General features: G+C 39.0%; 1 protein-coding gene across 5 annotated transcripts in view; it reads left to right on the top strand.

The window, feature by feature from the left end:
* The window catches only part of ctif (CBP80/20-dependent translation initiation factor), a 56228-nt gene that overhangs the window by 14792 nt on the left and 17770 nt on the right, over positions 1–23666 (top strand). For 4 of the 5 annotated variants that reach the window (XM_023419605.2, XM_023419603.2, XM_023419602.2 and 1 more), the window contains 4 exons: positions 193–297; positions 517–595; positions 13700–13776; positions 19611–19691. In XM_023419605.2, the coding sequence (XP_023275373.1) occupies positions 193–297; positions 517–595; positions 13700–13776; positions 19611–19691 (342 nt within the window). The remainder of the gene's footprint in view (positions 1–192; positions 298–516; positions 596–13699; positions 13777–19610; positions 19692–23666) is intronic. The other variant, XM_023419604.2, reaches the window with a different exon arrangement.

Genomic DNA, 23666 nt, shown 5'->3' with positions numbered 1-23666 from the left:
TACCAGTTGAGTAAATTTTGTTGCTAATACCTTTAATTACTGTACTTAATTGTACCTACGTACATGTAAGAAAAAAATCTGTGTTTAAAATGTAGAAAGTTGTCTTGTATGCCTTTTCTTTCTTTCCTTGTTTGTATGCATGGTGCTGGCTGTCTCTAACCTTTGGTCTGTCTCTTTGTCTCTGTGTTAAAGGGGCGCAGGTTGGGATGTGCAGCCAGAGAAACTGGACTTCAGCCATTTCCACAGGAAACACTTAAGAGGAACGCCAAAGCACCTGCCACATATTGACAGAGAGGGGTAAGATATGAGCTTTGGGTATTAAGTGTTTATCTGCAGTATTTGATCCTGCTGGTGTTGCCTTGCTATGTCACATAATTTGCTCTCATTACTCCATATTGTCTCAGTTAATGTCTTTAGAATTGTCCTCTGTCACGATTGATCCGATTCGTGTCAGTGTCATCCCAGAGGGTGACAGTTCATTGATTGTCTCTCTCTGTCTCATTTCCTCTCTGTCAGAATGAACAAAAACAAGTTTGAGGAGGATGACGGCATAGACATGAATGACATAGAGAGGTTCCTACCCCATCTGTGCTCTGTAAGTCACTCATTTTTCTCTTTTTGTGTATTGATTTGACACAGTGGGCCTGTAGACAGAAAGCCTCTCTCCATCAGTTGTCAGAGAGCGACCTCTTGTGGCATAATGGAAAAATGCAACTGGTGCACTGAGCATAGCAATGGTGCTGTTGACAGGCTCAAAGCAAAGTCACCAAAATATGAAACAGCACTGTAATAAATAAAAGCAGGGATCAACTTTCCTGCTGTAGAAGAAAAATGAATGTCATTTTTTTTTGTTAAAGAGCTATTAATACAAGACCAGTCTGTAGACAGTAGATTAGTTACAAATGAGACTGATTGACCATAAATGAACCTTTGGTGACATCTACTGGGCAGTTGTTAAAGTGAGCTGTAACCGAAATGAGAAGTGGATAAAAAATGTTATACTGATCCCTGGTGGTTATATGTTTGAACAACAGTTAAGGTTTGAGCCAAATACTATATATACTCTACGTAGTTTATCGGCTTCACCAAGCTAAAACTAATGGAGTTTAATGCATGAGTCCTGCAATAAGTCCTCTCTTCAGGAAGGTTATAATGTTCAGCTTTTATTTTAAATTGTTTAAGAGAAACGTTGATTCAACTGTGTAGAGAATGTTGTTTGTGGTGCTGTTGAACTGTAGTGCATTATACAGAGAGGTGTTTCTGTTATTTAGCCTGCCCTCATTGATAGAAAATAATAGAAACACCTGTCTATATAACACAATACAATTCAACTGCACCACATACTGCAGCCTCCAAAATGACTATACAGTTGAATCAGCACCCCTCTAAAACAGTTTCAGTACAAACAGAATGCAAAATCAGGGCAGTATGACTGCGATGAGGATTTATTGCAGAACTGTTGTATTAGACAGCATTAGTTTTAGCTAAGTATACTGAATAAACTGCCAACTGAGTGTATCTATAGGGAAGCGATGTAGGTTGTTGCTTTCTGAGGCAGTGGTTGTTTTTTTTAAATCAGTTTTAATCTTTAACAGCTTTTGAGCTCAATGTAAAGGATAGCTTCACGCTTTTTTAAGTCTTGCTCAAAGAAACATTCACATACACTGTAAAAGTTGTTTAAAAGTTGCTGCAATAATTCCACCTCTCCATACCGAAAACAGCCCTTACCAACACGATCCCAGTCTGCAAAATCCCCAGGCCTGTTTTGTGTTCTTTAATTCAGATGAAACTAATAAGAGGCTACTACAGTCTGAGTTAGACCAATCATGGAGGTGTTTTCCACTATGATCTTTTCAGTATAAAATTCCCCCTTCTTGTTTCCTCAGACAGAGTTTCTGTACTGAGTTTCAGCAGACAGATAGTAAAAGAAAAGGGTGAGTTTTGTAATAAAAAAAGACTGTAACTTTGGAAATACCCACTTGATTTGTTTAGCTCAGACGTAAAGTCACTGGCTGACAGTTTGGAGGTACAGAATGCAAATATGCCCTTAGTACTTGTGTTTTACAGTGCAAAAGGCCTATTAGCCTACAACTTCCTAATTTCATTATAATCCATTTCTGAGGATGATATATCTGCCACCAACAAAGTGAAATTAATTTTGCAGTTGTTTATACCATTGCATGGTACAAGGTAATAAGCATTGTGTTTTCCAAGGCGAATTGTGATTTATAGAGGTGGCAGAGTTCACTATAGGTCAGTGATGTCACCCTTCTCTCTTCCTGCCCTGCTTTCTGAGCCAAGATGTCTTCCATCTTTCATAGTGTTTTAGCTACAGTGTCTTCCTCTTTCCTTCCCCTCTTGGCTTCTGAGCCGAGCTGCATTTCCCCTCTCATAGGGTTTCATCCATGATGGGCCTAGTTGCACTACCAAGATGACTTCCGCATCGCAAAGTTCCTGAGCCAACATTGCCTTTTCCGTTCATTCAGTTAGGGCCAAAAGAAAGATGGGGTCAACTGTGTCTGTCTGGTTCGCTTGGGATCGGACATGTGTTGGCACTGGGACGCAGTGAGGTCAGATACACAGTGCTGGGGAGTGAGCGCCACATTTTCTGTCTTTCCCTCAAATTCCTGAGCTGTTTCTGACTTTCACCATCCTCACACAGTCTCTCTTTCACCTTCTGTCTGTACTGAGCATCATGCCCAGAGCCATGAAGCGGTGATGCCAGGCCACTGATGCCTAGTTGTTTCTTGTTTTAATGACGGGAACCTCTTTGGTCTTGAATGTCCCCCAAGACAACTGGGCGGGCGCGTTTCCATTTTCTACTTGGCCAGTAGTTTTAGAGAAGCCACACTGTAAAATAAAACAGTCAAACCACAATCATTATAAACTTCAGCTGACCTGAAGTAGAGTGGTTTCGAGACCAGAGTATGTAGAAATGGCACAACTAATAGATAAAAAGGAAAAAATTAACTCCATTTTAAGTCATTAACCAATGTTTCACTTTTTAGAGGGAGTAGAGCTGAAAGAATAAGTCGATTAATTGGTTAGTCGATCCACATAAAAATAATTAGCAACTATTTTGATAATCAATTAAGTGTTTCACTCATTTTTCAAGCTTCTATGATATCAAACTCAGTATCTTTTGGTATTTGACTGTTGGTCAGACAAAACAAGACACATGAATATGTCAACTTGGACTAGAAAACTTTTATTTTTTTATTTTTTTATTTTCTGTCATTTTGTTGAAGATTGGTTAATTAATCAATCAATCAAGAAATCAATCAACAGCTTCATCAATAATGAAATATTCATTAGATGCAGCCCTAAAGGGCAGTCTTTTGTAATATCTACTGTTGATTCTTCTTTATTTCATGAACGCTGTGAAGCTGTGGTATATAGGAAAATGTCGGATTGGAACTCTGTATGGGCAGGTGCTCAGTGGTAAACAAAATCACATGCAAATCACACTTCACACTAAAACAGGATATGCTGTGGTCATTACGATTTCACTGTGTGTGTGGGGGCGAGTGAGAGAGTTTGTTTTGCATTAGAAAATGTCGGTATCATGGTTTAATGCTTAGAGTTGATGCTGAACGCCCTGTATGTCTATGAGGATCTCTCCTCACTGCTGGCACTTTCACTTTTGTCGGACGTACATCTCCTGACCGTAGCCACAACAATATTATGTGGCCTGGGAATTTTATTTGTTGCTGTGAAAACTCATGACTGGCTGTCATGTCTCACTTGTTAGCTCATGGCAGTGGTGGAATGTTCTCTCCAATTAATCATCTCACACCCCCCTTCAGATTTATCTGTCTCTGGAAGGGCCTGACCCCTAGATTGAGAACCACTGGACTAAACTACTTAACTCTATATAAAGTAGATAAATTAGCTCCACCTACAGCAGCTACATAAATAAAATGTTATTTACTGATTGACTGACTTCAATATTAAAAGTCTAATAATGTCATATATAATGATATACCAGTCTCAGGGCACCTTTTTACCACAGAACCATCACATTCATTTTTGATGCTTTGAATACATTTTGCTGTTAAAACGTGTGTTCTGCACTTGGGTTTGAATGCAGGAATTTATTTACTTGTAATGGAGTATTTTTACATTATGGCACTGGTGCTTTTACTAAAGTAAAGGATCTGAATACATCTTCCAAGATTTACTTGTGCATTACAGATTTTACTGTTTCTAAGAAGATAACATTTGTTTTATCATAAAAATTACTATACGGCATTCATGCAATCATAAGCCGCATAACCAAGCAACAATAACACGTCTCTTTTCCCCAGTCATTGCCTCCAGCTACTGTATAGCAGGGCTACATCATCCACTTCCTACCAACACTCACTTCCCCTTTCCAGGAGCCAGAATAGATTTACAAATAGCCCTGGGATGCGGAAAACATCTCGTTTGTGTGTGTGTGTGTGTGTGTGTGTGTGTGTGTGTGTGTGTGTGTGTGTGTGTGTGTGTTTGTGTTTGTGTTTGTGTGTGAGCAACTCGGTAAGAATGGGCTTCCTCCTTTCACCCTCTGATGCTGCTGCACCTCTCCTGGCCTCTCTGGAATGTCAACCTGCACATACAATAACCCTGCCCTCACGTCCAGAGTCAGGTCGTAATAACAGAAGCATTCAGGGGTCATAGAGCAAGTATTTGATCTGAGTATCACATGGATCCGGAGTAATAATATGAATACCATTAGTATTACCTAATAATATTCATAAATTGGTTTATTTGTATAGCACTTTGGCAATCCATTTTACCCAAAATCAACAATTAAAACAAAGATAGAAATAAGATAAATTACGAAAAAAATAAACAAAAAATGTAGAAATGGACAGCTTATAATATATCATGACATATCAAAGGTAAAAGACAAATTAAGGCAGAAAGTTTGATAGACCATTCAGTAAAAACGATTTCACATGTTCAGATATTAATGATGACAAGAAATATTATACAAAATAGACAGATTTCTGATTAATTCTCTACTCTAGCTATAACGATTAGTTTTCGTTTCACTTTGTCAAATGTGAATGTTTGCTGGCGTCCTTAGTCTTTTAGGATTGTAAAGTGAATATCATTGGGTTTCAAGCTGGTGAGACAAAATTTGACTTTTGAAAGACATTTTCAAGATGTCACCTTTGGCTTCGGGAGGCATTTTGTAGACCAGATGATTAATCAACTATTTGAGAAAATAATCAACAGATTAATCGATAATTAATATAATCATTAGTCACAGCCCTGGTCTTCTGTTTTAAAGTCAAACTTTTCCCTGATGACAATACAAACTGCTGATTTGATAATGTCGACTAGTTCTTTAAGAATGTCCGGCACCAGAGAAGGAACAGCAGGAGAGGGTGAGACCAAGGAAAGAGGGAGAAAGCGGCTAGTCACTGAGGAGACATCCGGTCTCTGGTGTGTGGACAAAGCTGTCCAACATGGGGAACAAAGCAGGAGTCTGAAGCTTAGATATTACAGACTGGTCGGCCCCTCTGTCTGGAAGTGTACGTGCCGCAGAGCAGGACTCGGGTTGAGAAGGGACATTGGGGGGGCGGGGTGGGCTTTTTTGGTGGTCTGTCAGCTGTCAGTTTGTGTGAGACCTGCATTCCACTCACAGTATTTACTCACACTTACTGTTCCTGTATGTTTCTTCTCTCCTCCAACGCACTCGTCTGTCTCCTTCATGTCTTTTCTAACATGGTTTTACCTCGTCTCCCTTTGCTTCTTCCTATTTGCTGTTTCCTTTTTCCTATTCCCTTCTGACCACCATCATTACACTCTGTCCTCCTCCCTCTTCTCCTCATGTCGTCCTTCACTCCTCCCCTCCATCCTTCAAATGTTGGTAGGCAGCAGAACAATATTCAGGGGGTCATGGTGACCGGCAGCCCCCTCCCTGTGGTCTCTTCCTGCTATTGTCCCTGGTCCTACTGCTGCTTGGCTCCTCCACTCTATCAACTGCACACTGGCTTAATGACCGCTGTTAACTGTTATTCTCTGGGCTCAAGCATGGGAGAAACACTGGAGACTTGAATACATGCATGAAAGCAGGATACCTTGGAAAATTTGTGACTAATCCCACGGAGATATTCATTAATAGCTCATGAGTGACTGTTAAATGTATCACATCTGAGATGACAGCCAGAATATGTAAATGGGTACAGAAAGACAGGTTAACCATATTTATTCTATTAAGAAATGTAAAAAAGGTCAAAAAGGAGGGTAACTTATTAAACGCCCCCTTTTTTCGCCTCTTTAATTATTAAAGTAGTTTATGTATTTAGCATATTACTGGTGTATTAAATCCAAGGAAACAAGAGAACCTCCAGCCTGTGCCATAATTAAATTTATTTTTTATCCCCAGCCTCTGTTTGTGTTAAGCCAGTCACCTGTGACTGCTGCCCACAGTGTCCATTTATGCCTGTAATATAGTAGTAGATTCAGCTTGTTTCTCTGTAAGCAGCAACCAAAATATCCTCACAAGAATCCGGGTAATTAAATAGCCGGTCTTCACAAATATAATGCAAATCAGACCACACATGCAAACACAAAGCACCTGGCCTGATCCTGCATAGAGGATGAGGTGACTGTCAGTGTAATGTAACAAAGGGGACATATGATTGAAGTCTCTTTTTATAATTGAGAGAGATGCCTAGCACAGAGCTATAAGAACGTGAAACCCGCTGCTGCAGCAGTGGTTGTCACCTGATTACACTTCTATAGGGTAATTAAGTTTTTTTTTTTTTTTCTCTTTTTTTTCTCTGACACTTTGATCCCACAATGGCTCCATCTCCTCCTGTAGCTAGACCCCCGAGTTCTTTGATGTACCTGTCTATCTGTCTGTGCTCTGCCGTGGCCCTGGCCTCAGATCACTTATTAAATGAGACATGGATGTCAGGACCTCACATCTTTGCCTCTTATCATTGATCACCCGCTATACCTGACTGTGGCAGCTCTAAGTCTCTTCTTTCTGTGTTGTTGGCAGGCATCATCTGCAGAGTAAGTTACATGAAAGGCCTGAAGCAGGGATCATGAAACATGGGGTAAATCCTTTACTACAGGGATTTTTACAGAAAAACAATTTGAGAAGTCCTAAATGTTAACTTGATTTCTAACACGAGCAAGCTCGACGCTACATATCCAGGCTCATGACAGCCGCGTGCCAGTACCAATTTTAAATGATGTAGTATTTCCTGTCACTTAATTCTCAGGGTAGGAATGCACACACACAGTAAAAGACAAGCTGGTGAACATTGATATTTCCTCAGTCCCTGAGGAGTTGGTGGAGACCAAAAGAGATACAAGACAGAGAATATGGGACTTAGTTTTGCTAGGTGGACAGAACCACAACTCCAAATGAATGATAAAGTTGCTCTGTGACTGCTGGATGTTTAAATGAGTAACTGCTTGCTCACAAGTTCACCATATCAACTTGAAAGATGATGATATGTCAGTGCTGTGCTTGTTACCGGCCCAAATGATCACTTACTGCAGTTTTAAGGACATTATAATGTCTTCCTCCTGAAAGTTTTAAAAACGCTGCAGGTTTAATGTTTTCTCTTGATGCATATTTAAATTGTTATATAAAACAGTTATAGTAAATTTTACAGTTGAATATAGCTGTGTGTAATAATACATGAAAGACATTTTTATCACAGTTAGAAAACTCCAACTCCCCAACACATAAAGCAGAATAGCTAAATCAAATTTCCATATAGACACAGAAAGAAGCATTATTCATTCAGGTTTGATATGTGGTCAAAATGTCATGATTATTTCAATGTATGCCTCTCGGCTTCCCTCTCTGTCTTTTATGTGCTATCTTGTATTTACAGTCTTTCTTGTTGTCATACTTGCTCTCTCTCTCACCTCTGCTCTCAACAACCTGTCCTGTAATGCCACCCCTGGGGCAGTTTTAAAGTTATAGCATTTGGCTTAGGGCCCTTGCAACATAAATAAGCCGAGAGAAACAATGGACTGACTGAATGAGCATCATACCAGAATTGTTATACACTAGAAGGGACAGGAAGACATGTACTTCAATTTCTATGCTATTGCAGAGAAAGTTCTATAATCGCTACTCTCCGTTTCTATTCTTCACATTTCCATCCCTGGTCACTTTTATCATTTCCTTACTTTCCTTCCTTGTTACATATACCCCTTTCAAACTAAAGCAGCGTCATTGTTATGAATGGATCAACAATGGCATCTGACCGAGGTCCGTGACCCTTTTGGCAAAACTTTCGGAAACATGAAACCCCTTTTTAGATATTTCTTTCTGGTTAGTAGTTGGGTCAACCATTTAAAACTGAATTGATGCCCTCCTTTCAGAGACAGTTTCTATTATGTCTTGGGAGCTGCATGGCCACATGGTGTAGAAAGAACACATCCTTTCTGTTAACATCTAAGGTAGCCTCTCCCAGTGACCTGTGACTTTCCCTGGAATGCTGCAGAGTATGTCAACTTTCTCTCAAGGCAGACGCGTACACCCAAGCACATAATACAACACACACAAAAAACACATCTTAATCAGGGTTGTAAAATTTAAAATTGACAGCAAATTAATTTGATCTTTGAATGTTCTGTGAGCTGTAGGCTGTTGGCACAGTGTGTGACAACTGAGACTTGCTGTTTGTTTGAGTCTGCAAGACGTGAGTCTGATGCTTGTGCTTTACAATAACTTACTGTTTGAAGGAGCTATTCGTAAGTTTTGCTACATAACCATCATTCGCGTTAACAGTGTAGAAGAAACATTGCGAGTTCAGCATCAAATTTCATTCCTTCACTCACCAAGAGCTGTCTTGAGAAGTGGAAAGCAACGCCAATGTTAACTCTCGTCTCCAACACATCTTTGCTTCTACTGAAGGTAGCATGCTAAGGAGCAAGCCCCGACCCGTCGCTTCACTTTCCGATAGCGACTCACTGTAGCCTCCAATCTGCTCTGAGGACGTAGTGCTGCGCAGAGGCCTTTTGTCTTGTAAAGACAAAAAATGACCAAAGTTCTTGTCAAGCGACAATCACTAACAACCGCATCTGGCAAGAAACCACATTCAGCAGCAGAGAAAACTTACAAATAGGTCCTCTAACCTGTTCGACAGACATGCATATTCAGTCTCATTTTTTTCTGTGTTATACAAGACACTAAAACAGTTTGAAGTAGGGATGAGAATTTTAAGCCATTGAAATGCATGTGTTGTGCTAGTCCATGTCAAAAACGCTAGCTCCTTTGGTTAAAACAAATGATTAATGCTTTAGGTCGAAACCCTGAAGAATCTGTTAACTAGCTAGCGAGGATTTGCAACTGTCACTTTCTGCTCCACTATCATGAACTGCCTTGAGGATATAAAAGCCCAGATAAAACCCAGTTTTTCTCAAATTAACCATCACGACTCTGAAGTCATCATCATTGATCTTAAATCCCTCAACAACACTTGCAAAGCTTCTCCTTCTGTGTTGACAGTTTCTGTCATTTTTCTCTTGCATGTTGATTCTGTTCTTTCCTTCAAACCTCACATCACTCACTCTGTCAAAACTGTCTTTTCTCATCACAAAATGTCTACTGTATATTCCACTCTTTTGATTCCCACTCCTACAGCTTTCATACATTCATTTTGCTCTTCAAAACTCAAGACTTCTGCAGTCATCTCCTCTTTGGTCTTACCTCCAGAAACCTTTGAGGCGCTGGCCCATCAAATCAGTGCATTGATGGCATTGATGGCAGATAACTCTTCAGTGTGAACGTCGTAATTCTAGTATTTACCTCGGGGTTGTGGCCGTGATTTCTAGCTTCCAAGTGTCATAGTGTTATTAACTACTGTGCATTTAAAGCAACGCTTTACATTGTATATATTTTACATATTTTATCTATACCTGTAGCAACGCATTCACACCAGCACACCTGCCCTTTACATTTATTGAGCACACTTAATTTCCTGTTTGATCATTTATATTTTATTGATTTCGCTGTATAAACGAATGCAAAAATTCCGTTAAGAAAATTATATAAACCAACAATAAAAATATAGACAGACAAAAAACAACAAAAATCAGCATGTTAAACAACAAACAACACGTTATTTTTCATATACCTTTCAGTATTATATAGTAATATAGTAGAAAATTCATATATCTTACATACCCACATTAGAAATTCATTGATGCATTTGTCCTACAAACATAACAAATATAAACAAATGCACACACAAGCTCTCTCTCTGTTTCTATCTTCTCTTGGTGTCTTTTCCCCTTACACAGCCAGCCCCCCTCTCCACCCCCCACCCCCCTCACCATCCTTGTCACGTCCACAGGGCTCGGGCCGCCTGCCTCGAGGTGAGAGGTCTTATGTCTGGGGACCCGGGCAGCACACGCCTCTCTTTGATCTACCCCGCACTGGCTGCTACCTGCAGATAGCATATTAACACACACACGCAAGCACGCACACTCACATGCACACAGAGCGCTCTCCCTGTCAGCCACAGAGACATTTCTACATCTCTTGCTTCCTGCCTCTATGTTTCTGTTGGATGCATCATAAACTGTGCACACACGAATCTGGAGCCTTTCTCTAAAGCATGGCTGTTGTCCAAAATAATGCTTTTGTTCTTTTGGATATAGATTTACATGATTTAAGAGGCATTTTTTCATTTACAGCAAAAATATGAGATTTCTTTTTTCATGCAATCTGAACTAGCAATGGAAAATTACAGCAACATAGTTAAAGGGTTTTGGTAAATATGTGTAGTGTGCATCGTACTGAGTGTGTGTGTGTGTGTGTGTGTGTGTGTGTGTGTATGCTCACTGTCATCTGGTTACCATTTGAAGGCAGAATTACAGCTAATGATATCCTAGAGGAAAACTACAGTAGCTAAACATGCAACAGTTCCTCTGTTTCTTTCTCCACCTACTTTTTCCTCCCTGTCAGTGTTTTCTAGTGGCAAAAAGCTGAAGTTAAAGTTAAGTTAGTTAAAAAACAAAAAAGATATTAATACTTTTAGGTTTATATGTGAAACCTTTTAATGCGCTTTGTCGGAGTAAAGCTTTGTACTAACAGACAATTTAAGTGTGTTTGTATGCCTTTTTTGGATATCACTGTGCCACACAAATGCAGTGCCCCTCCAACCCTCCCACCCATCCTGGACACACACAAACACACACACTTTTTGCCTCAGACATCTGGATTTAATCAGAATCCAACAATCCCCCAGCAGCCTCTCTAAGAGAGAAGTAGGTTAGAGCAGCAGTGTCAGATATCAAGCTCTCTCTCAAACTCATTTGAATATCTACCGTTTGTGTTTCTGGGTGTCTGAATGTACAGTATGTTTGTGCGAAACAGAAAATCAGAACAATCCAAACACCCTTGCTGCAACAAAAAGTATTCGATTTTTTTTTTGTTTGGTGTGTTTGTTCATGCAAAACAGTGACAATGCAGTGCAGTGTAAAAGCTATTACAGTACTAAAAAACATTTTGTGTAACTTTTATCTCTTGTTTTCTTCAAAAAACTCACCAAATATAATTTTGTAGCTGCTTTTAGATCTGATATAAAGAGAATTAGACATTAATAAAATCACATGGTGGACATTAACTGATGATGAGACAAGATACACTGAGATCAAACATTTTGGTTCCCATTTTTTGTTATTGTTTTATCCAGAAATCAAAAAAGGAACAGCAACTGAATGACACTGTTTGAAGAACAAACATAGCTCTGCTTCCTTCTTACAGACTGTGGTTACCTTCTTGCACAATGCATTGGTTTGAGAGTTTGGGGACATATAGGACTTATTGCATCAGCTTGCATGTGTCTGCTGCACACACACACACATGCATCTCTGATCAATGATTGACATTGACACTCATTGGCTTTGACTGTGTAGATGATGCAGGTAGATGCTTTCCTCAGACTCACACAATCTAGTATCTCACATTATGCACAGTATCTACATGTAACATAGTGTCATGGTCTCCCTATGCACAATAGTACATTTATGCACCCATCCTATCACAAAATCATCAACCATTGCAGACTTTATGTATGTATGTATGTATGTATACACAACAGCGCTAGTCGTTGCCCACCTGTAGCCATGGTAACAGCACACAGTGATGCTGGGTGAAGGGGGAATATGCTATTTGATTGACAGGGCTGATGTTTAATGGATGATGGATGGTCTTATTTCCTTTTCACAGGAAGTGAACTGTACAAGTGAAGGACATTATACAACAAGTTGAACATTCCAAAGTCACTTTCCAACAAAATGCCATATGTAATCAAATTAAAATGAAAAATACCTGTTGTTAGATTACTTCAACTAATTTTGATCCTGCTGTTTTGGTTTCAAAAATGAAATTTAGTTCAATCTAACAACTCCTGTTGCTTGAGTTGCTAAACAAACAAATAGTTAAACAGGAAGGAGTACGCTTCACTAGGCATAGAGAAGTCAAGTATAGAGAAATCTCTGCACCCTGCTACCAGATATTATTAAATCAGCTTCTAGCGGTGACACCATTATATATTGACACACGGACACAGACATGTTTAACTTTCCATCGCTAGCTCTCCTCCCCTCTGACATTGTTACCTGCAACTGCTCCACATTTCCTAATTTTCTGTGCAGTGTTGTTCATATTTCTTTTCTCCTTCCTCCTGTCACTGTCCTGAAGACTCTTTTAAAAAGCAAGCGCACTGCATATTAAATTTGAGTGGTTCTCACGTTTGGCTATTTTATTTTAGGGGTTACATAAAATACCGGTATAGTTAAGCCTCTGTGTTGCTGTCTTTACCTATAGGTGCAATACTTAAGAACACCAAACTATGCATGTCTCTGAGATCACTCCCTATTTTTAGTGTATAGTGTATTATATCAACCTATTGCCATTTTATTTGAATGTTCAGATTCCATCTGTAAATTTATCCACTATAAAGTGCCCTATATACTATACTTTCCGCTTACAGTCCCTCAGGGCAATGGTGTGCATTTTACAGATGTGAAGATTACCGTTATGTTACTCCACAGCCGATTCATAAATGTTAGAAATAGCAATTTACCGATCACTATAGAGTATGTTACTGAGGGGGGAGTGGCTGAATGAATGAGTAGATGAAGCTCTTAGCTGTCAAGTTGTTCTGTTCTGTCACATTTAAGGACATGTCTAGTTGTAGACTTTAATACAAACACAAATACATATCTGGGTGTAAAGCTCTCATCAATGTAGCCTGCCTGTTCAGCAGCATTACATTGTAGTATTAGTAAAGAGGAAAAGTATTCACCAACATTGAACACATTCAATGGAAGCCATCGAGATGTACAGTAATTCTACTGCTGACTGCTGATATAGGTTTCGTTAGTGTATTTGCACAAATAATACATGCATGAAACAACAGAAAATTTGAACATAAACATGAACATAAAAATGCTTCACTTTTCCTGAGAGTTCTGGCATTAAAAATTCACTTTTGATGGTGATCCAAGATTTTTCATGAACATTTAGCTCTGCGGGGTTGTGTAAACATCTTCCTAAAGAAAAAGCCTAGAATTTATGTGTTCTTTTCATGAGAAAAGTTTGCACGTTTCAGTGTACTTCTACTTGTGCAGTGGTGAAGAATTCTATGGATACTTTCCATAGTCATATAAATTGCTGGTCTTGACAGCAGCTGTCTCTTACTCTATGATTTGTCTCTAACAGGTCTTCCCACCCCTTCCTAATGAGGCTGAGATTGCACACACCAAAAAGCTCTTCCGACGCAGGAGGAATGACCGACGGTAATGACGCATGCAAGCCGGCGCACACACACACACACACACACACACACACACCTACCTCAGTGAGAGGGAATGTTTTTTTATGCGTTGATGTCAGATGTCAGTGCACAGCCAGTCCCATAGCCTTAACATCTCTCCCCGGCCAAAGCAATGTCAAGACAGGAATGCAGGCTCCACACTTCACTGCAGACAGGAAAAAGAAAAAAAACATTGCAGAAACGTTCAGGGTATTTCTTTCTCTTTTTTTTTTTTATTTTTTTTTTTTATACATTTAATAGGTCACACAACAAAATTTAAGCCAGTTACTCAGCCACCTGTTTTTACCTACAACACTCAAGCTGTCTTTCCTTTTGTGAATATGTATTTGATTGTCATGCTTTGCAACATTTAACCTGTTTTCCTGGCCCAAGAATCCAAACTGTGCCACGCACTAAATTTTGAAGTGGCACATCTTAAGTGTATACACTCTGAAATCTAATTTCACCCAAGTCTGACTTCATTGAAACCAGGTCCTTAAGAGAGAGAAAAAAATCTCTCTCTCTCTCTCTCTCTCTCTCTACCCTGATGTCACTGGAAAACTGTTCTTCAGTTGCTAAGAGACAGGCAAAGAGAAAATATTTGGGTTGTATTTGTGGTTAAAAAGAGGAAATTTCAGCTATACGAAATGGACAAAAGCACTTTCATCCTTGTTTTTAAGTACAGAGAATAATTGGTTCTGTCCAGAGCTATTGTGTTTATGTTTGGTGGGTGTATATCAGGCCAGGCAAAAGGAAAAGAACAAAATTATAAACTTGGACCAAGATCAGTTTGCTTAAGTTTCAGTCTATTTGTTTTGTAAACTGGAAATATTAACAAGACATCATCTTTTTGCTTCCAAGCACATCTTGTCAGTAATTCAGTAACTTTACAGCTTGTATTTAAGGACTATACCTGGAAATAGCAAATTCTTATCACAAGGTTGAATAACAAGAAATGAGAAATGCAATATAATAAAAATGTATGTTAGTTTCTGCTCAATGACTTTATAGTGATCGACTCAGACATTCTGAAACTTGAACACTTGATCTGACAATATCTCCATCGATCTTTTCCACACCTTAAATTTGCTTCAGTGGGGAGTACATGCTGTTCAAGGTTTTGATACAGATGTCCCACCAGGCTAGAATGTGAATCCCACATTATCTTTGTATTAGAATTAATCACTCATCTGGTAATGTTTTGGGGTTACATGCAGCCTCCTGTCTCCTTACATTAAAGACAGGCATCTCACAGGCTGGCCAAATATATTTGCGCTGCAGCAATAGAGAAAGCAGGATGAAGCTTAGGATGAAGAATATCAAAAGGAGGGATGAGGCAGAGGATAAATAGACGTGGACAGACATGAAAAGCAGATCAGTACAACTGTATAAGCAAACTTACATAAACTGAACTGGACAGAGAAATGAAGCACCAACTGTTCTCAAAAACAACTGACAAAATCATTCATCAAATCTCTGCTTCAAGGGATCTCTATGTGAAATCTTGGATGGTTTTTTACAGGATTCAACAATTACAAAGAGAGCTTGGGCGAGGACAGAAGTAAGGCGAGTAAAATAGAATAGAACTTTATTGTTCATAAAGTGGAAAAATTACCTTTGGTCCGTCTGGCAGATCATTACAACATGTATACATTCACCAAGCACTTTATTAGGACTACCAAAGTAATGCTGGGTTGGGCCTCCCTTTGCTCAAAACAGCTTCAGCTCTTTATAGCTTGGATTCTTCAAGATGTTGGAAACATTCCTTTGAGATTCTGCTCCATGTTGACATGACTGCATCACAACATTTCTGCAGATGCATTATCACACTGAGAATACCTATTAGAGAAATGGGTTGTATGTGGCATTCAAAATTGGTATTAAGGGGCCAAAAGTGTGGCAAGAAAACATGTCTCACACCTTTACGCCACCACCAGCAGCCTAAACTGTTGATGCGATGCAGGATGGGTCCATGGATTCATGATGTTTAGGCCAAATTCTGACCCTACCATCTGCTGCCTCAGCAGAAATCAAGAGTCATCAGACCAGGCTATGTTTGTCCAGTTTTGGTGAACCTGTGTCCACTGCAGCCTGAGAGTCCAACGTGGTCTTCTACTGTTGTAGGTCATCCACATCAAGGTTGGGCGTGTTGTTCATTCTGAGAAGCTGCTCTGCTCACCACAGTTGTAAAGAGTGGTTATCTGAGTTACTGTAGCCTTCCTGTCAGCTCCAACCAGTCTGGCCATTCTCCTCTGACCTCTCTCATCAACAAGGCGTTCCTTTCCACAGAACTGCAGCTCACTGAATGTTTTTTTGTTTTTCGGATCATTCTGAGTAAAAACTCTTGAGACTGTCGTGCATGAAAATCTCGGGAGATCAGCAGTTTCAGAAAATACTCAAACCAGCCCGTCTGGCACCAACAACCACGCCACAGTCAAGGTCACTGAGATCACATTTTTCAACCCATTCTGATGTTAAATGTTAACATTAACTGAAGCTCCTGGCCTGTGTCTGCAGGACTTTATGGACTGCACTGCTGCCACGTTATTGGCTGATTGCATCAGTAAGCAGGTACAAGTACAAGTGTTGCTAATGAATTGCTTGGTGAATGTATATACAAATGAAAACAGTGACAGTATGAATATGGGCTTTATTCATTTGTGGAAAGCTTAGTAAAGGAAGGCAGAATGTCATCATAATTGGCAGTTAGGAAGACTCTTATACACAGTAGGAAGGACCCAGGAAAAATATGAACATGACAATCCAACTTGGCCCAGAGACTCTGTATGAAAACAGGTTATTGTATTAGAGAACTGACAAAGAAAACAGCCTCCACAGCCATCATTACTCCATACAGTCCTTTATGAAGCTCAGCGTGTTTGCTCATCAAACACATTAACTGCATATGTTTGTCTATCAAACATGGTAATCCTCTTATGTCGATATTCTCAATATTCAGCATTCGGGCTCCGTGACAGAACACAACCAGTAGCCTGAGGCAATAAATATTCATTGCAAAGAGAAAGCACGTAGATAATGTTAGAGTTGTGTTTATTTGGTTTTGTGTTATATTTGAGTCTGTGAAGAAAATAAAGTGAAATGTAAACTTGTTGGAAGCAGATGATGAAATATGGAGATAAATATTGACCCTATATGTGCAAAGCATGAGGGTTGAAGGTTGTACTGAAGAAAGGACAAGAAAGAGAAATACAGTGAGAGCTGTGAGATTGAGTAAAGGAAAAGTGTAGGCTGGCTGTGGCAGGAAGGAAAAGAAAGGGGAGGTAGTGCATGTGTTTCTACTTTAGTAGGCACGTCAAGCAGGGCTGAAATTAGTTGTGATTTACTGGAATGTGCTGCTTACTGCTTTCTGCTCCAAAACAGAAAAGGGGCAAAAAAGGAGCTAATATACTCTTTATCGTCCCTTTTTTCCCTCTTTCTAAAAAAATCTGTGAATTATTGAGGAACTTTTACACATGTACGTATTATTTTGTCTGTTTTACTAAAAGTTCACCTCCTACACAGCATCAATTTCATTGTACTTACAATCGAAGAAAGATGATTTTAACACCAAACACTAAGCCTATCTGCCTGATGGAGCATGTACTTTCCACACAATGTTGTTATAAAATGATAAACTGAACAAACAAGTATCATGTAAACTGCGGAAATGTTTAACTACACCAAGCACTAATTCACTATCTATTCTGTGATCATGATGATGTCTGCTGTGTGTGCATGCATGCATTTATGCACTCGAGTAAAAGTAAACTACAGGGGCCAGACGCATAACACTGTGTGTCGAAGTCTGTGATTATGCACAAAGACAGAAATATGCATATGCATGCTTGTGTCAGATTTCTGAAGGTGTGCATATGCATGGTTCTGTTTTATAAACCTCAATCACTGTGGAACTGCGCGCGCATGCACAGCCTTATTCCCACTCCCACAGTTAGCAGGGAATCTATGTAAAAACACACCTAATCAGCTGTTTGCATATGAAAACTTCTACCTTTCCACTTTTCATTAGACCTGTCAATAACAAGAATGGCAAAGAAGTGCAATTTTACCCATTGTGTCTCATAGGTACGGTTCTCCAGTAGCCCCTGAACAGCTGTTGCAACTGTTATGCCTGTACTATTAACAAATTACATTTCAAAATACATTATGACATGTACCTGTAAACTATCATCAATGGTCAGAAAGATGATCAATGATTAATTTATAGCAGTCATTGAAAAAGACTTTGAAAAATGTTTTCCTAGGATGAGGAAATGACGTCTGGAATGTGGATAATAGAATGATAAAATTCTTCACTCTTAAATAGGGATGTCACAATACCAGTAATTTGATCATCACCAATACCATATTCAATACCATGGCAAACAACAAATCAAGAAAATGAATTTTTTTCAACAAACACATTCCAGCAACAACAGTAACATGTAGGCATCCAGTAAGAAACAATAAAGGATAAAGCTGCCTAAAAAAGATTGCGTTTGCCTTTGTGAACCTTTTCTTGCATCTCACAAACAATACCGCTAGCATTTCAGGATATAAAAATTTTGACGACATTTTGTTAATTAAAACTCACTCACCCTAAATCCTGTGTACAGACTCGGTTTGTCTGTTTTTGAAGTGTTTTGTTAAGTTTGAGCTTGAGCTTTTATTCGAAATGCTCTGTGAGACCATTTGCATACTGGTTTTTGGTTGTCTGTAACTTGTCGGTGACATCCCTACTCCCTAATAATTATTTAAAATATATTTTTATAAATGCACCTTTGGATTGAAATGCACTGTTGTGAACAATGCAAAACCAATAACACAGTGAGTGAACTGTGCAAACAAACTAAACTACTTTACTTTTAGATTACGCCTCTCACCTTATATTTAATCTTTTCCTTATCATATCCCCCGCAGCTGGCTCTAGAAAACTGTGTACATGTGAGCTGAAATATGTGTGTTGCGTATGCATTCGCACCACACATTTTTCTTTTAAACAAATATCAGTTCATGTGTGAGAAATGGTGTGTGCATGGCTTTTGTGTACACACATTGTTTATACATCTGGCCCCAGGTCTGCTGGTTTTTCTGCACCTACGATGAACAGTTTGCTTTTCTGCTTATATCTTCTGGGCACGATGACTCAAAGTTATTGATTGTAATCTGCAATGTATTTATGCAGTCATGTATGCACACACACAGTAAGCTTTGATTTTGAATCTTAAAACTTTAAAAGGAAAAAGAAACAAACAAACAAAAAAAAAAATGTGTAAAGAGTGATGCAAATGTTCCGTCAGACAGTCAAAACCTGTCTCTCCACAGTCCATTAAAGCAGTGTGTTGTGGCCTGTATGAAGTTATTGACTATCTGGCCTGCAGGCTTCTCTTCCCCCTGGGCCAATCGATTCTCTAGTCTGGGTCAACCAATGGTCCAATGGGTCCATGAAATCTCCATCCACACACACATACACCTAGCAACAGCCATGATCGATCGTCGCCATCCTACCTCCTTCCATGATGACATCTACCAAATCATTTCACCTTTTTAGTTCCCATAGCATTCTTCTTCCTGTATGCATGTTGTTTGAATGACATAGTTATGAACCTGTAGTTTCTTTTTTTGTTTTTTTCCCTCTTTGCTTTGCCGCTCCCTCCATATCTTTTATAATCTCCTGTTTCTGTTCTGAAATCTATAATAATTCCCTTGCCGTTTTCTACAAATTTTTCTGCCACTTTACTACTCTCTTCATTTATCCCTCGTCCTCCTCCATTCCTCCAATCACTTGCATTGTGGCATACCCTCTTCTCCTGCTTGTAGAGTGGTTGATCTGTTCACCCGAGACCAGTTAACCATACTTCTGCCTACTGGCCCCGGGGGAAAGCGGCAAGTCTCAGCCAGGTTAGTGACCACATGTAAGCCCAGACCCAGAGCACGAAATGGAACGTGAATGGATTTTCAACATTTGACACACTGTAAATTGCATTTGCTTTATTCTCCTTAAAGCCTCAGCATCTAAAGGTCAGCTGATAAATGGTGAGACAAGAAGAAAGAGCTCCTCTTGTGTTTGTTTTTTTTCTCTCCATGAAATACTTGAATAGTTCAATATAAGAAGTAGTTTGAATAAAAATAAAGAGGAGATCCAACCAGGCAACATCCAACACTAATTGAACTCTAAATTTATGTTACCAGACTCATCCTCTCAACCCCCAAAAAATGTATTTTCTTATTTGATTAGACAGTTAATCACGCCAGACATGATCTGTTTAAGTAACAAGATATTGTGAGATGAAATTTCATCAGTGGCCCCATCATTTATCCTTAATGCAAACATCTCCCTGGCACTAATATGACTGATATATGGTCAAGCCGAGCAACACTCAAGCTACTGCAGAGCTAACATGTCATTAAATATGATTAACATTTTATTACTGTCTCACTTTCACCTCTCCGCATCACCAGTAGATCAGGAGAAGGTCTTATTAGAGCCTAGCCAGAACTAACAGCTACTGTAGAGATCAAATTAATCATCAGATGAGTGAATGTGTCTGTTTCTGAGAGTGAGGCATTGTACTCCTCAACTCTTAGGGTGTCTCTGAGCAGTCTATGGCTTTGCAAAAGATTATGAAATCTCACTCTCTGCAGTCAAATAAAATAAAATCTCTTTCAAACTATTTCTGTCAGTCAGTGTTAAGCTAATACACTGTGTTTTATGATGAGGAAAAACCTTGATAAGCAACATGTAATAATTAAGAGAAAAGAAAAGAGAGACATTTGAGGATGCTGATGGGAGTGCCTGACAAGATGGTGTACTATGAATCGTCACTTAAACGTCCGAGGAAGAGATGATGAAGAATAGCAGCAGATGAAAACAGATGAGATTGGACCATTCCTCAAAATCAGAAATGCCACATTTCCATCATTTTTTTCTACATTTGTTTTCATCAATCTTAAGTTTGACAGTCACTCTTGTAATTACGTCATCTTCTTCTGCAATGGTTTAATAGCATTTGACTGGAAAGTTAGCACCACCAGCTGTTTATCTCAGCAAACCAACTCCTAATATTTGCATAACAGTAGTTGATGGAAATGTGCATTAATTCACATTTTCTTTTGCAGAATTACTCAAAAATTGATTTAAAGTTTGAGATATATTTGGATGGAAAACCACCTATTGTTTACTATAGAAGGACTTAGCCATGTTATTAAAAAGTTCTTTCAGGGCAACACACATCTGACTTAGGAAAGATGCTGAGAACATTTGCAAAGTGTTGGAGGCAGGCTGCTGGGTACAGGAGAGAGTCAGAAGATGAACTGACTCCCAAACTCCCCAAGAGACTGGAGCAGGGAGGCCAGGCGAGACATAAACCAAATGAACACACACAAAAAAGACTATAAATACACTCAGCGTCTTCATCATGAACACACACACACACACGACAGATGGGTGACAGTTGAAAGAAAAACCAACTAGGGCTTCAACTCCAAACCATTTTCATTACCATTTCATTAATCTGCTCATTATTTTCTCAGTCACCAGGTTGTCAAAAAAAGTATGAACAAAATGCTCTTCAATATTTCTTAGACCTCAGTGTATCTTATTTTTTTTCATTTGCATGGCCAACATCCCAAAATATTAGAGATATTCAGTTTTCAAGGATATAAAGGTTAACAGTATCAAGCAATTCAATTACAACACCACAAACTACATATTCAAAACTAATCAGTGGTGCATCTTTACAAAGGTTAGTATTCATCACTGGACAGTAAATCTAAGACTGTACATATATTCTGTTAGTCTTCACCCACTGTGTAATACAGAAATAGAATACAAAAATATGCTACTGGTGTTATTTACTGGTTTATCTCTAAGTTATTTTCCCCAGACCTTACATTCAATGACTGAAATGTTTATTTAATAGAGGCATTGTCCATTATCCATCACTTTTATTTTGCAGGTTTAGTAAAATCCATTTTCTCCACCACGTATCAATGCTGCAGTCTGTAAAATTCTGCCAAGTTTGTTAATTTTTTTAAACTTGTGCATATGAATATACTAGATTTCTTTTAAGTTTAAGTCTTTTAAGGTTTTCCTAATATTATACTATTTGGGGTTAAATGAATTAGTTTGCAAACCTGACTTTTGAGGTGGAATGTCTTTGCCTACCTTGTGAAAGAGAACTTTCACTTTGTACGAAGTTCTCTTTCACAAGGTGGAATAGTTTGTGTACTTTTGCTCTGAAGCCTCAAAAATGTCTGGCTTGCTCATTCATTTTTTTATGTTTTGGTCTAAAAAAATCAAGCTATTGAAGGTTTGCTAAATTAAAAAGTGCAAGGAAAGGCTTTTATGAGGAATGATGTTATCCACATTGCAGTCTTGGCATTGATGAACTCTTGCAACATGCCTTTCTTAGCTTGTCAATCCAGCCTCCCACAAGGCTTACACAGCCCAATGGATGTAACAGATTTTGCTTTTGTGTTTTCTTGTTTTGTTTTGGGGGGGTTTTTTATAATTTTTTTTTCTTTGTACTATCTCTTTGTAAAGGAATCTTTTTCCCTAGTCTTCAAAGAGCTTGAGTTTAACTGCAAGGAGCTCTGGTGCATTTTGTACAATTTTTAACAAACAAAAACACCCACTGAATTGTCAATGAATTCATCACATATGCAAACAGAACAAAAGTATTATTTTTTAAGACTCAAAAGCAGCGTGTGCGGTCCTATTCAAAATGTCCATTTTAAGACACAGCTAATATGATTATGTGTGTTATATGTTTTTTTTTTTTGTTTTGTTTTGTTTTTGATTTTTATTAAAGTGCTTTGTCGGGCACCACATATCAAATTTGGTATCTGGTGTTGCTGAGGAGGTCAAATAAAGTTTACTATAGCGAAACATATGTTGCTGCTGAAGCATGCTGATTGATAAAAAAGTGCAACTAACTACTGTAGGTCTCTGTTTTTAACTGTGTGCTCCCACTAAGAGAGTGGGGCAACTTAGTTAAGATCTAAGTGACTTTGACAATGTTTACGGCTAGACAACTGGAGCATCTCTGAAATGTCAAGGATTGTGGGGTGCTGCTGCTCAGCCGTGATGAGTGCCAAGGACGGACGAACCGACAAATCATTGATGTGTGAGAGCAACGAAGGTTATCCCGTCTGGTCCGAACTGACAGAAGGGTTACTGTGGCACAAGTTGCACAAAACTTTAATAATTGTTATGGGAGGAATGTGTCACATACACAGTACATCACACCCTGCTGTGAAGCTGCAGACTGCTGTTTTGGTTGTGTTTTTGGTGGTTGTATCCATTCCTATGCACAAATGATGCAAAGCTCCTTCATTTACTTACACACTTATTATTGTTGAAACAGGCCTAGATTTCCTTAATTTCCAGATAATCAAGCATTTATAGACAGCCTGCAAAATGTCAAGGTGTAAAAAGCAGTTATGGGCTCAACTGAATCAGAACAAAGGTGTGCTGGCTGCTGCTCGCTGAGTTTGTGCTAGTTCACAGGCTGAGGCAGATAATAGGTTGCCTCCTCGGTGCCAGGGTGACTAATCCCCTGGACCATATGTCAGCGGCTTGTCAAGCCCAGAGCCAGTGCAGCAAAAGCACAGAGCTATGCAGGACAGGAAAACAGAGACACACTGTGCATCCACATGTAAGCAGACACCAGGCTTTTGAATTTTTAGCTACTTAAATATTGTATCAGTAGATGATAGATTACTGTTTGTGTCTGATTTTGAAATTATGATAGTAATATTTATTGAAGAGTGTTAGTGTTAGTCACTGTGACTAGATAAGCATTTGAGGAAAACTAGAAAATTGACCATTTTTTGATAGATAGATAGATAGATAGATAGATAGATAGATAGATA

The sequence above is a fragment of the Seriola lalandi genome, unplaced genomic scaffold (genome assembly GCF_002814215.2).
Source record: "Seriola lalandi dorsalis isolate HSWRI2012SDOR001 ecotype SW California unplaced genomic scaffold, Sedor1 jcf7180002054606, whole genome shotgun sequence".
NCBI classification, from domain to species: domain Eukaryota; kingdom Metazoa; phylum Chordata; class Actinopteri; order Carangiformes; family Carangidae; genus Seriola; species Seriola lalandi.
The sequence above is the reverse complement of the archived record's forward strand: the minus strand, read 5'-3'. Positions and strand labels throughout refer to the sequence as shown.